Source organism: Vicia villosa, unplaced genomic scaffold, assembly GCF_029867415.1.
Source record: "Vicia villosa cultivar HV-30 ecotype Madison, WI unplaced genomic scaffold, Vvil1.0 ctg.000416F_1_1_2_unsc, whole genome shotgun sequence".
Lineage (NCBI taxonomy): Eukaryota > Viridiplantae > Streptophyta > Magnoliopsida > Fabales > Fabaceae > Vicia > Vicia villosa.
In genome coordinates this window covers 29,822-45,296 of record NW_026705192.1, presented here as the reverse complement: position 1 = coordinate 45,296, position 15,475 = coordinate 29,822, and the positions used below count along the sequence as shown (strand labels likewise).

At 29.9% G+C, this 15,475-nt stretch overlaps 1 protein-coding gene across 1 annotated transcript; it reads left to right on the top strand.

Annotated features, from left to right (window-relative positions):
- The first annotated feature begins 14,230 nt into the window (after positions 1 to 14,230).
- On the top strand, positions 14,231 to 14,981 carry LOC131627955 (STS14 protein-like). The gene has a single exon (XM_058898813.1). It carries the CDS (start codon positions 14,283 to 14,285, stop codon positions 14,805 to 14,807), a length of 525 nt encoding a protein of 174 aa, XP_058754796.1. The 5' UTR covers positions 14,231 to 14,282; the 3' UTR covers positions 14,808 to 14,981.
- Positions 14,982 to 15,475: the final 494 nt, after the last annotated feature.

Here is a 15,475-nt window from a genome sequence, read left to right as displayed (position 1 = left end):
ATTCTTGCCTAAACCCTAATTTTATGTTCACTTTTTTGTCCATCTAATTTATTAAATTTTTATTCATAGAAAATAACTTACTTATTTAAATACTATTTTTTATTAAACCCCTACATTAATATTAATAATAATAATGATAATAATTATAAATAATAATAATAATAATAATAATAATAATAAAATTATTATTATTAAAAATCATCTTAAAACTTTTCAATCTTTATATTTTATATCAATAAAATTGATATAATTGTCCATCTAATTTATTAAATTTTTATTCATAGAAAATAACTACTTATTTAAATACTATTTTTAATTAAACCCCTACATTAATAATTAATAATAATAATGATAATAATTATAAATAATAATAATAATAAAATTATTATTATTAAAAATCATCTTAAAACTTTTCAATCTTTATATTTTATATCAATAAAATTGATATAATTATATTTTATTTATAAAACTCTTCAATGTAGATAATATATAAAAATAAAATATAAAAATAAAATTATTATTATTAAAAATCATCTTAAAACTCTTCAATATTTATATTTTATATCAATAAAATTGATATAATTATATTTTATTTATAAAACTCTTCAATGTAGATAATATATAAAAATAAAATATAAAAAATTAATTACATTTATTAAAAAAATATAAATTCTTATGTTTTAATTTTATTTCTAACTTTAAATATTAATCTAACTCTAATAGTAATAATGTATTTTTCTTTGAAGTCTTATTTCTTACTTCCCCTTGCATTTTGTGTATAAAGTTATTCATAATTAAATTTAAATATTGAAACATTGAAAAAATATTTTTAACATCGTTTAGTCTAAAATATTCTAATTTTAATATAATATAAAATTATAGTAGTCTTTGATATACTAAATAAAATTATAATACTATTTGATATCCTATTTCTTTTGGTCTTATTTTTTATTAAGGAATGATTTAATAAAATAGGCATTTCTATATAAACTATAATTTTAGGTAATATATAGATTTAATTTTTTTTTTATAAAAAAGAAAATATAATTTGAAGAGTAATTATGTATTTTAGTTTGAATTATTAATATTATAATATATATATATATATATATATATATATATATATATATATATATATATATATATATATATATATATATATATATATATATATATATCAATTTTTTTTTTCTTTTCCATAACTTCCTATCAATATTAGTATTTTTTCAGTTTTTAATCTTCATTAAATATACCATAAAAATAATATTTTAATAAGTCATGTGTTTAATACTAATTATTACTTATCACTATCAGTTACCATTTTGACAAATAACTATTAACTTTTTCTGTTAAGAATATAAAAAAATATACTTTAATGTGCAATTTTTACTATCCAATCACTCTTTATTTAATTTAAATTCTATGCATTCATAATAAATACATAAATAAATGTTCTTCAATCTCTTTTTTTTTTTTTTTCATTTCTCTTTTACAAACTTTCTCCTTCATTTTTCTCAATTGACAATGCTAACTGAATGTAATTTTAGATAATATATAGATTTAGAAGTTCTTATAAAACAGACAATATAATTCTAAGAGTAATAATGTATTTTGGTTTGAATTATTATAAATATATACTAATTTTTTTCTATTCCATAACTTCCTACCATATTTAATTTTTTTTCGTCAGTTTTTAATCTTCATTAAAGATACCATAAAAACACCATTTTAATAGGTCCTTTATGCCATACTTATTATTATTTATCAGTTACTATGTTGACAAATAATGGGTACTATTAACTTTTTCGGTTAAGGATATAAAAAAATATACTTTAATGTGCATTTTTTACTATTCAACCACTCTTTATTTAATTTTAATTCCATTATAAATATCAAAAGAAATGATCTTCAATTACATTTTTTTTTCATTTCCCTTTTAAAAGTTTTCTCCTTCATTTTTCTCAATTAACAATGCTAGCTATGAATTAGTCTAATATATTATTTGAATTTACATTCTCCTTCATATAGTTATTAGAAGAATAAGAAATTTATGTAATTTTGAAGATTTATTTTCATTCTACTCTATATACTTCAACTTTATTATCTCATGTATGTGATTTGAATAGTTAAAATTTTATTATTTTTTGAAATTTCAGGTTGAATTACACTTTTTATCGACAAAAGTGAGTTGATAAATCACATTTGATTATAAGATTAAAATTTGGATGGACAAAGGCTAAGTGAGAATTAGGCTAATATATTATTTAAGTTCACTTTTTCTTTTTCTGTAATTAATTGGAAGAATAAAAAAAGGTATGTAATTTCTTTACTTTTTCAGGTTGAGTCACATATTTTGTCAGACGGATAAAGAGATTATGAATCATATTTTTTATCGAGAAAAAGTGAGTTGATAAATCACATATAATTATAAGACTGAACTTTGGATTGAAAAAGGCTAAGGGAGAATTAGGCTAATTTATTATTTGAGTTCATTTTTTTTCTTTTCTATAAATAATTGGAAGAATAAAAAAGGTATGCAATTTCAAGTGTATTCATTTTTTGTCTTTATTTTTCATTTAACTTTTTTATTATATATTAAATAGGAGATTTGATCCATTATAATTTTTTTTCCAAGTTGAATCACATATTTTGACCGATAACAATGAGAAATTGAGCTACCATTGATTTGTACATATTTTAATATTAAATTTAATACCAATTAAATATATTGAAATTTTATATCTAAAATTTGAATATTAATTGTTATTTATAATAAACCATATTTTCTATTTTACAAAATATAATTTATCTTAACGCGTTGTTTGATTTTGTACACATTTCAATATAAAAATTTAAAAACATTTTAATATATTAAACTGTTATATCTAAAAATTGAATTTTAATTGATATTTGATAATTACTTATATCATTATAAACTACTTTTTATAAATAATATGCAATTTCGATATTTTTCATATTAGATAAAGGTTATAAGTAAAATATTTCACTTTAAATTTAAACAATAATAAAAAATTGAACCAATTGATCTCAGAATTATAGTATATCTCTGTAATTATGTTTTTCTTTGCAAACATGTTATTCTATAATTTAATTTATGTATATAATATTTTAACTCTTCAATGCTATAATAATGTTTGAAACCTTTGATTACTATATTTTACTATTATCATTAATATTTTTCTACACAATCCTTAAATTCGGTAATTTCAAACACTATTAAAATATTTAAAGAGTCATACTTTTTACTCTAAATTCTTACATTTGAACTAAATATCTTCACAGTTCATTATGAAAAAAATGTAACAATTTTTGTTAAAATAATTAATCAGAATATAGGTTTTTTAAATAAACTAATTATTTTGTTCTATTAATTTTTTTAATATACAATTTATTTAAAATTCATCTATTACTTTTTAAAACTTTTAATTAACCATTTAAATTCATTTAATTCTCATATAAACCATAATAAATGCAAAAGAATTGATTGTCTTTAAAAATAAAAAGTAATATTTAAATATAACTAAATAATATTATCTATTAACAATATATGAAGACAAAAAATTTTGTTACAATTTTTTTATCAAGCATTATTTAAATATAACTAAATAATATTATCTATTAACAATACATGAATGACATCATATTATTATATACAATAAACTTAAATAAAATATCCAGCTTATTTTAAAATACACATTCAATTATTATATATGCAAACAGCCGCGCATCGCGCGGGTAACTTTCTAGTATATATGAAAATATAGGTCGGCCTATAAGACTTCATAGGCTTTTTTAATAGTCTAAGCCTGACCTATTTAATGAAATAGGTTTTTAAAAAAGCCTAAGCCTGACCTCTTTATTAAATAGGTCTGGCCTGGCCTAGGCCTATGTAGACTGGGCCGTAGGCCCCTGTAGGCCGGTCTGGCCTATTCCCACCCCTACTTCCAACCAACCAGATTCACAAACATCGCATATGAGTTAGTTCAGGAACCCATGCCTTCTCTTTGGAGTCAGTTACTTATCATACTACTGCAATTAGTAATTAACAATAATAATAATAAAAAAATAGTTTGGTTAGAGAAATTAATGTTATATTAATAATTTATCTTTTATTTTTAAATCTGAATTTTTTTACAATTTTTTTTCAAATAAGAATCTTTATATTATTAGCTAACAGCCGTAACTAATGTGATAAATAAGTGAACGAATGTTATCTATAATCTTTAAAAATATGTTAACACGTGCTTAAGCGCAGAAGTTAAAAAAACTCAATGTATTTTTATATTTATAATACATTTTAAAAAAATAAAAGTGATTTTAAAAGTTTAGAATTGATTTTAATGTGTTTAATTTTTTTTAAAATATATAATTAATTTTGTTTTAAGAATTTATTATACTCAAAGTTAAAATTTATATCTTATAATTTTAAATATGATTTTTATATTTAAGTTTAAGGTCATGCTAACGAATAGAGCTATCAAAATGGACTACTCGGCCCTAAACGGGACGGCCCATGCGGGCCTCGGGTTTTTCAGGGTTGGCGCCAAAAAGTCTATATTTAAATGGACTTCATTTTTACTATCCAGGCCCAACCCTGTTTGGACTGCGGACTATCCGATCTTAACTGGGCCCCGGCCCTAAACGGGCCTACCATAAAAATTACATCAGAATTTTTTAAATCTCATTTCAACCTTATTTTTAATTAGAATGCATCATGATGTCTTTTCTATACTATCTACATAATCATATTAGGATGAAACCTTTTAGTTTGAAATTAAGTCAAACCATCAACTTTTCTTTGATATTTATACCTTTATAATACAAAAATAAAATAAAATACATAATACGCAAATTGTTTATAGCATACCTTTAAGAATTAGGAAAGGATAATTTCTAGCTATATTAAGAATTTTAATTTTTTTTCGGGCTGGCGGGCTACCCATGGCCCATACGAACCGACCCATATTTTTAGGGCGTTTTCGGATCGGACTTACAAAGGCCCGGATGTAAATGAGCTCGAAAAATAACGCCCAAGTCCTAACTATTTTTAGGCCTGATGGGCCGACCTTTGGAGTTCAGCCCATTTTGACAGCTATACTAACGAGTGCCCCGGGACACTGGTTAAGCATTTCAAATAAAAAATATTTTAGATTCAAGGTATTAAATAAATACACACAATATTGTTTAGAAAAATTAATTATTTATGTTTTTAAAATATTAAACACATATATTTTGGATAAAAACATATTTTTTATTTTAGTAAATAATGTTCAACTTATATTTTTAATTTTTTAACTAGTGCCCAGGACTAGAGCTGTCAAAATGGGATACCCGGCCCTAAACGGACCGGCCCTGACGGGCCCTAGACTTTTTAGGGCTGGTCCAAAAATGCCCGGTTTAATATGGGCTCGAGAATTACTACCTGAGTCCGGCCTAGATGGGTTTCGGACTACCCGATCCTAAACGGGCTTTTTTATTTAAAAAATAAAAATAAAAACTCAATAATATTTATTATAACTAAAATTAAAAATTATAGTATTTTAAACATAATACATTTTTAAGTACTATATTATCTCTTATAAATACTATAATGTGTTTTTAAATATAATATATGTCCAAATTGTATAAATTAATATTTGAATATTTAAAATAACGGAAAACTAATATAATACAATCTAAGAATGTTGATTATATTAATGTATTATATTTAAAAGTGAAAGACCGAATAGAATAGAGATAAAATTTAGTAAGAAGAGAAAATTCAAGATGATATTTTGAAGTAAACAATATAAATATTAATATATATTTTTAAAATTTTATAATTATGCGGGCCTAATGGGCTACCCACGGCCCATATGGACTAGCCCTAATGGGTAGCGAGCTTTTTAGGTCGAACCAAAAAAAAATAAAGATACAATATAATAAAATATTACAAATTAAAAATGTATAAAGTAGACGAAAAATTCAATTGTTTAGTAAAATTTGGCTAAGAAATTGTTACAACATACAAGATTATATATATATATATATATATATATATATATATATATATATATATATATATATATATATATATATATATATATTACAGCTATCAAAGAGTTTTTCAATTCTATTGAAGTTTAAAAATAAATTTACTTAAATGTAGTATGGAAAAAATGTGTTATTTTTTACAATTATTTATGTTAGTAATATAGAAATCAATGAGACAAATATTTATAAGTAAAAGTATACTAGAGAAACATACATAAGTAATATATGAGTTAAATAACATTATAATTATATGTTAATATACACAATTCATAATTATTTTATGAACATCAAAACAAAGATATAATCATCAATTATGGATAAAAAATATCTTGCTCCTGAATGTGATGGACACCTTGCAGGCCCCCAAAGATCAGCATGGATGTAATCAAGGGATCCATGTGTTCTTTGTTTGCTTTTGTTGAACTTCACTCTGCAAGATTTTCCAAGTACACAGGGTTCACAAAACTTCAGCTTTTCGACTTTGTCTCCACCAAGCAGATTTTGTTTCCCTAATTTGACTAGACCCCTTTCACTGACATGGCCCAATCTCATGTGCCAGATTTCTGTCTTCGACAATGGTTTCGTGGATGCAACATTTGTCGAACCACTTACAACTTCAGCCTCAAGGGTATACAAGCCTTGTTTCTTCACGCCTCTCAAGACTTCCTTCGACCTCTTCATGACTCTTAGAATACTTTTCTCTCCTTGGACAACATATCCTTTCTTGTCGAATTCACCAAGAGAAATCATATTTCTCTTCAAATCAGGAACATACCTGACTTCAATCAACAACCTTATTGACTCATCATGGAGCTTGAATCTCACAGATCCAACACCTGCAATCTTGCAAGCTTTGTTGTTTCCCTGCAGTACTGATCCACCATCTTGATCACATAATTCCTCGAACAATTCTTTGTTTGGAGTCATGTGTCAAGTGCAACCTGAATCCATAATCCACTCCTTCCTAGAGTCACTGCTCGAAACCACAAGGACATCAGATGATTCAAAATCGTCTTGAACAATGGCTGCATTGCCATTATCTTTAACTCCATGATCTTTCAGGCGTTTAGGGCACACCTTTCTTGTGTGACCCTCCTTCTTGCAATGATAGCATCGAATGCCAGATGCTTCGCCACTGTAAGACTTCGACTGGCTTTTGCCCTTCTTCTTGTCGAACTTGCCATCCTTTTGCAAGAATTTGCCCTTAACGGCCAAACCTTCACCAACAGTCGAAGGTTTATGCTCCTTTCGTTCGTTCAAGTCCTTAGAATATAGGGCTGATTGAACTTCTTCAAAGGTCAGGGACTCCCTTCCATACAAGAGAGTTTCTTTGAAGCGAGCATGTGATCGAGGCAAAGTGCACAATAGTAACAACGCTTGATCTTCATCATCGATCTTCACATCAATATTTTTAAGATCGAGAATCAGCTTGTTGAACATATCCAACTGCTCAGCCAACACTTTGTCTTCAACCAACTTAAATGAATACAAAGCTTGCTTCAGGTAGAGTCGATTTACCAGCGATTTGGTCATGTACAAACTTTCAAGTTTCGCCCATAAACCTAATGTCGTTGTCTCCTTTGATACCTGTAGAAGAATCTTATCACCAAGGCTCAACAGAATTGCGGTGTGTGCTTTCTCGATCATAGTCGTCTTCTCCGCTGCCGTTAATGCAACATTCATAGTTGCCTCTCCCTTCAACACTTCCAAGCAATCCTGCTGAACCAGTAGGGCTTTCATCTTCAAGCGCCACTGTAGCAACCTGCCTAAAAATTAGAGCCGCCACCCACTTTATTTGGGCAAGTGAGAAACCCTTAAAAAAGAGAGATTTGGGTAAGTAGGTAAATTAGGCAAAGGGAAGGTGTTAGGCACCCTTTGCCTCCCTTGTACTCAAGGGGACCCATTTAATCTTTAGGTTTAGGTTTTATAAAAAAAAAAATTTGACAATTGTTCACTAATAGATTTAAAAAAAAGGTTAGCCTTTGCCCAAAAGGGTAAATCTCAGTTTTGATAAAGGGCAGGTATTGTTACCAACTCTAATCGATAGGTTCGATTATCACTAATAACAAATAAATATGTTTTATAGAATTAATTATTTAATTTTTATCGTTATCCCTCGTAATCGATAGATTCGACTATAAATAATAACGAATTTTTAGAGAAAATAGGCTAATCATCGCAACCAATAAGATGGTTGAAACCCTTTAGCCAAATAAACCTTATTTTATTTTAATTAATAAAATACTCAAAAGGTTTTGATATGGTCATTGTTAGATCGAGACAACAATGACCATGGCTAAGCCAAAATATATGTATAGTATATAAAAATACGGCCTCCTCAATGCTTCATTGGTCAAAAACCATTAAAAATAAAAAAACATTAAAATTCAACAGAAGCCTCAGATGTTCATCATTGGCCAAAACAAAGATTTTTTAAAAGGGGCCTCATATTAAATCATTGGCCAAAACAAAGATTTTAAAAAAGGGGCCTCATACTAAATCATTGGCCAAAATGGGAAAAAAATATATATTGACAATAGAAAATACCCTTTGTAATAAAAGGGCGACCTCATACCAAAAGATTTAATCATTGGCCAAAAAGGTAAACCTAAGGGAACAGAAGGCCAAAAGCCATGTATAGTGAAAATAGGCCATTGTTAGATCTAGACAACAATGGCCAAAAACCCTGTTTTGGGGGAGGCCTCATAGGTAATCATCGGCCGAAAATGTTTGAGTTTGTGATTGAGTTTGAATGATTTGAAATCGTGTTTGAGTGGTTTGAAAATTACGTTTGAAAGGGGAAAGGGTTGTCAGCTCTTGTCAGTTGATCGACAATGGCGGATTAGGGATGTTCAAGACAAACCCTAAGACAAACCCTCAAAGGGAGAAGAGAAAAACGTAGAAAACGTAGTTTGTGGGAAAAAGCGTAGTTTTGAGTATGTGTGAATTTGTGAAAAAAGTACGTCAAATTGGAAGAAGGTCCCCTTTCAGGGTTGCCAAGACTCCTTTTTATAGAGTTGGAGAATTAGGTTAAAATCCATAAGAGGAAACAACCCATATCCAAAAACCCAATTTGATATTTTTTAAATTAGTAATAATAAAATAATTATTATTATTTAAATAAAATATAAATAATGCTTAATCCAAATGACAAAAATAGGTTAGAAATATTTAATTGATGATTGAATAAATTGTAAAAATTGACAAAAAACCCTAAGATAAAATAGATGGGCCAAACATTTCAAGATTCAGCCTAACGAATTTCAATCACACCCCTTTTCCTTTGTATGCACCCCTTAGTCAATAATAATAACCATTTATATTTAAAATAGGTTGTGAGAATTAAAATAAAATATGCGGGCCAAATGTTTGGGCCCTAGTATCTACTAAACACACCTTTATTTTAATTCTAACTAATTTTATAAGAGAATGGGTTTAACAATAGAGATGTTAAACCCCATGGCTCCTATTTTTTTTGGTATATCCTTAAGGAATTAATTTTAACCAGACGTAAAACAATAGGGTAAATTTTGGAGTATGACAACCACATGCCGAAATCATTCACTCCGGTGAACTTTTCAATCTCATACTTTGTTGAAGGCATCTTCTCCACGCTCACTGCACCAATTTATTGTGAATTCAATGCCAAGAACAAAGTATAAAAGACAAGGGATGAATAAAGGACAAGGAAGAAGAACACAAGAATTGGTTATAACTGCTATTCTTTTACTTTCTCTTAGAAAAAAAGATTACAACTCTACAAGAATAACAAATAACCTCTCTCACCCTAAATTAGGATTTGATGTGTTTAATGATGAGATACTAGTATGCTATTTATAATAAAACCTAACATACTAACTAATGAGCTTTTTCCACAAGGCCCATTACACAAGCCAACTTAATAAACAAGCTAACTTAACAAATTAGGGTTTAAACACTAAAACCTAATTTAACATGCTAACAACCCTAGCATCTTCGACACAAGCATGTGAACAACCTTCAACTTCATGCTTAATCCTGTTGAACCAAGAAGCTACCCTTCGATCATACTAGAGTTTGATCCAATATCTCACATAACAAAAATCATCGTAATCAAGTAAATCAGTTTTCTTATTTCAATTGTTTTTCTTCATTTAATTATCATCTATTTTCTACTAATAGCCCATTTTCTATTTTTGTTTTTGTTTTTAACTTTGTTGTTGTTTTTATATTATACATTATTTATCTAATCTGAGGTCCTTGAGACGACCAAAATTAAACGATATAGTTACAACATTTTTTAAATTCTTAATTTATTTCTTATCGGTTATGGCAATGACCAATACATTAAATATTACTTCCTCCGTTTCTTTTTAAGTGTCGTTTTAGCAAAATCTCTTCAACTAAGATAGTAGATTGTTATATTATTTTTTCTATCATACCCTCTTTTATTTTCTCTTTTCAAATAAATTCAATCATATACTCTCTCTTTTTTCCAATAACTAATTGAGAAAATAGTTAATTTTATGGAAAATGTGAAGTGGAGTTATTGAAAAAGTAAGAGTATAATTGACAAATTATAACATTAAACTATAAAAACGACACTTAAATAGAAACAAAAAATTTCTTCTAAAACGACACTTAAAAAGAAACAGAGGGAGTATAAAATTTTCTAACATTTCCAAAATAGTTTTGGAAATAATAGAAACTAACTATATAAAATGATACACAACTTAACCAACAAGACTTCATCACACAACAAAAACAGAAAATCTAACCATGCATGCATTTTAAGGAAGCGGCCACTTGTTGACAATCTACCTTGCACTAGAGAAAGAAAAAGGATAGAAAATGAAGGTTGGAGGAAGAAAGAGGGTTAAAATTGAAATTCAAGTACATCAATGATCTCTCTCTCTCTCTCTCTCTCTCTCTCTCTCTCTCCCTATGATACCAGCAGATCAAGAGATTTTACAATGACTTACCCCAAACAAAAAGAAAGCTTTTATCCAGGCTGAGCTAACGAATCGATTAAAGATTTTCCAAGCTGATCTCAGTAACCAAACAAAATTTCTCCAAGATAAGTTCTAGAACCAAGTAGAGATTTTAATAGTGGTTAATCTCAAGAGCCAAACTCGATTCCCCAAGAATATCGTACTCATGAGAGTAGTAAAAATGGCACGACATCAGTACAAATTCTTCTCACAAGTATTATTCACTCACAAGCACTATGGCAACTTTGCTGATAGAAAGAAATATTTAGAGAGACGAGAGAGATAAATTCCAAAGAAATAGAGAAGTTCAAAATTTTGGTGTGTAATAAGAAGGAGAAACGCCTCTTTTGTATAGGAGGAAAATTGGCTAAAAAAGGAAACGATCCAAAGGCCATATTAATTGTTTAATTAATTAGGTCATAATCCTAATTGATTAGATACCTCAAATAATTGATTAATTGATCTCATTTTGGAAAGCTTGGATAGAGAGTTGTCACCAATTATTAAGGAACTTTTAGAAATGATTACATAATGATTTTACTCCTTCTAATTAATTATCTTTTGGCCTTAATCGATTAGGTAGTTAAAAAATTGTTTAATGAAGCTAACAGTTTCCTAATCAATTGGATAAGCCTTAAAATAATTTCAAGTGTTTTATTAGTTAAAAAAGAGGTTTTGAAAATGTTTTAAGTGTGCATATGAGTTGCATTAGTATCTTAGAAGTTACTCTCATACTTTCACAAAACTCTAGTCACTCATACATATAGGACCAGAAAGAGATTTCAAACTTCCTGTCTTTCACAACTATGAGGCTTTCAAGTTCCTTTCCCTGATACACTGATCATATAAGCACTTCATTTGAAACTTGAGTCTTCCTCTTGATGAGGCTTGAGATGTCTTTAAGTTAGCCACCATCAGCAAAGAGTTGGAAAGTTATTACCATCGACTTCAGCAATCATTAGTTTATCATCATCAATACATTAGGAAGGTCATCAACAGGATCATCAATTTCATACTTGTAAGTAGATAGATCTACATATTGGATCCTTAGGGAAGGCGGCGTCCAAGTCTATAGAATCGACACACATGCGCTATTTGTTCGATGACTTTCAAACCAATACCATGTTAGCCATCCAGGTTTGATATTTAATCTCAGTTATGAGGATGAAACTCTTCTTGACCTCTTCATCAATAGACATCCTCTTATCCTCGCCCACTTTGCGCTTTCTCTAAGGTATGGACTTCACGGTGGAATAAATGTTGATACAATGACAAACCACCCTAGCATATTTTCATTGCATGTTGGCGGACGTCTAGGAAAATTAGTCGACATTCCTACTTAACATGGCGACTAATTCCTCCTCTTCAGCTTCAAATAAAGAGCTACCTAGTTGGGTGACTTGAAAATTTAAGGGCTCAATCTTGACCTCTTTTAGTACCTTAATGGGGGTGATATTTTCATTCCATGTTTCCATTCTGGGATCTAAACTAGTAGCAACAATTCCCTGTGCGCTTGGTTGTTGAATGAGGTATGCAACCATTCCTCTCTTCTCATTTTGAGATTCCTTTAATAACATTCCAAGGAGATCTATTGGCCCCCCGTATCACCTTAACTCGCCCGTTAGGTAGTGGATATAATTTCATGCTTAAATGAACAGTGGATAGGAAGACCCTTAGCAAATTGAGGGTGGTCCATCCCACAATGATATTGTAGATGACGAGGCATCTACTACAAGGAATTTTACCTTGATTCTCTTCGCATTCTCGTCCAACAAGAAAATTGTCTCGAGTGTTATGTGGCTTTTCACCTACACGTGTTTCCATAGAGACCGACCATGATGACTAGAGGGTCATTGTCGTGAGAGAGCATACTGACGCCATCTCTATTGAAAAATGTGATTTCAGACTCAAGCTCCTTCTCTAAATCTGCCTTAGGGCTGGTGGGCATGATGTTATCTGTCAAAATTTGTCTTGCTTACTTCCGACGGGAAGAATTAGATTCTCCACCACTAGGGAATCCTCTTGTATTTCTTAAAAAAATGGAGACCCCTTATAACCCTAAGACTGAGATATTTATAAAGTTCTCTTGGATCTTGGTTAAAGAACTAGAGAGTGTGGCTTATTCCGACTCCATGACTAGGAAATGTGGAGAGAGTGGTTCTCACCCTTTCTTGAACCGTGGAGGGGTTCCATGTTTTAATAAGCGGGTGAATGATTAACTAGTTCATACAGTCCAAACATAATATAGGCGAGTTACAAACTATAGGCAACTTCAGGCGACTGGTTGTGCAACTTCAAGCTACTTATGATGCTAGTCTTATGCCCACCCGACACTAGTAACTTGGACTTGTCTTTGTTCCCTTTGAATCATCTTCTCTTAAGCGTAGTAAAACTATCCTAATACATGATTAATTATATAATTAATTAATTATATTAATTATATTAATTTTAAATATAACTTATATAATTAATATATGGCTTAATATATGTTTTAGTCTCTTAACTAAATTTAATGTTTCGCTTTAGTCCCTTAACTAAAAAAATATTACAAGTTAGTCTCTTAACTTCACTTATGCTACAGTATTTGGTCCCTTCAGTCAATTTATGGCAATAAAAAAATGTTAAGTTATGGTGACGTGGATGTACAACAAGGCTCAAGGTCCAAATGTGACTAAACATTTGTACTATAAAATAAGGTTTTAGTTCCATGGTTTTAGGGATTGGCAAAATTTTACTAAAACATGATTCTTGAAAGATATTAAGCAAGATATCGTAACATCTAGATCAAACTAAGTCAGCAGAGTATGAACTTACAGTGAAGACAGATGTTCAGATAGATGTCGTGACTAGGGGTGTTCGAAACCGAACCGAGCCAATAAAAAACCGCAAAACCGAATTGAACCAAACTGAAACTGCAAAAAAAATCACATTTGATTCGGATGCATTTAGGTCATTTTCTAACAGAACCGCACGGTTCGGTTCTGTTTGCAGTTATATACTAATTATCAAAATATAATAATTAAATTATATTTAAAAATAAAATATTCCAATATATATTTACTCTTTTTTAAACTTTCAAATTAAAACTCAAATCACTATACATGTGCTGAATGTCTAACCATGACAACTCCTATAGAGCAAATTGATGGTTTATTCTAAAATATTGTTTTTTTATACGCTTTAAGATCTCTTCTCTATAAATAATGGGACTTTAATTAGTCACACACATCTAGATCGACAAAACTAATTAAACTGAAAATGATTCAATATTGTCAGTTACTGTTTCTCCTGACAGCTCTCGCCACATTCCACGTGTCCACCACTTCAGCCGCCACCCCACCGCCGCTCTCACCCACCGCAAGGGAGTTTCTAGAAACCCACAACCAAGCAAGATCATCCGTCGGCGTAGCACCACTCACATGGAGCGAGCAGCTCTCCAACATTACTAACAAGCTGGTCCGCTATCAAAGAGACAAAATGGCATGTCAGTTTGCGAACTTAACAGCCGGAAAATACGGCGCGAATCAGCTTATGTCATTCGGCGCGACGGTGACGCCGCGCATGGCGGTTGAAGAGTGGGTGAAAGAGAAGCAATTTTATAACCATAGTGATAACACGTGTGTGCCGAATCATAGGTGTGGGGTTTATACGCAAGTTGTTTGGAGGAAGTCGGTTGAACTTGGGTGTGCTCAAGCTGTGTGTGGGAAAGATGGAAGTGGAACCCGTTTGAGTATTTGTTTTTATTCTCCACCTGGGAATTATGTTGGAGAGAGTCCTTATTGATTGTTGTTGTTCCTGTTATTGTAATTGTAATTGTAATGTTGTTATGTTTCTAGTGTTGTTCAGTTTGATTTGGATCTGAACTTCATGAATTGTAACTCTTCCAAATTGGTAATGGATATTTCTTCAATAAAAATAGCCCTAGTTTGCGGATCTTGATCACAATCTTGCAGATCTTAATATTTTTTTACTAAAATATTGTCACAGTTAAATTATGGTTTAAAAGACTCTATTTATTTTGTTACAGTTAAAATACTGTTAATTTGTGAATTTATTGGATCTTCAAAAACTTGAGACGGCTATGAAGATTTAACATACTTGTAGACTCTTGGATGTAACGTCTTTACAATCCGTTGTCGTCTGCACAATACAATAGCCGTTGTGAATCCAGTAGGGGAAAAGCACAGTGAAGATTCTGTGTCTGAGACACAAGTTGTAGTAAACAAGACAGATTTTGGATTCATTTGAGGCAAGAAGGATTGAATGGGATCCACATCGTGAGGATGATGATGTATGATTGATCGGAGTCATAGTGACCAGCGGTGAAGAGAACCCCACAAAAACACATGCACCTCTCAGTGCAAACACAAGACATTAATGACATTTATTATTGGTAGCTTGGTAAGTAAAACAACCATTTTCTTACCATAGAATGGGTTGGGAATTGGGGT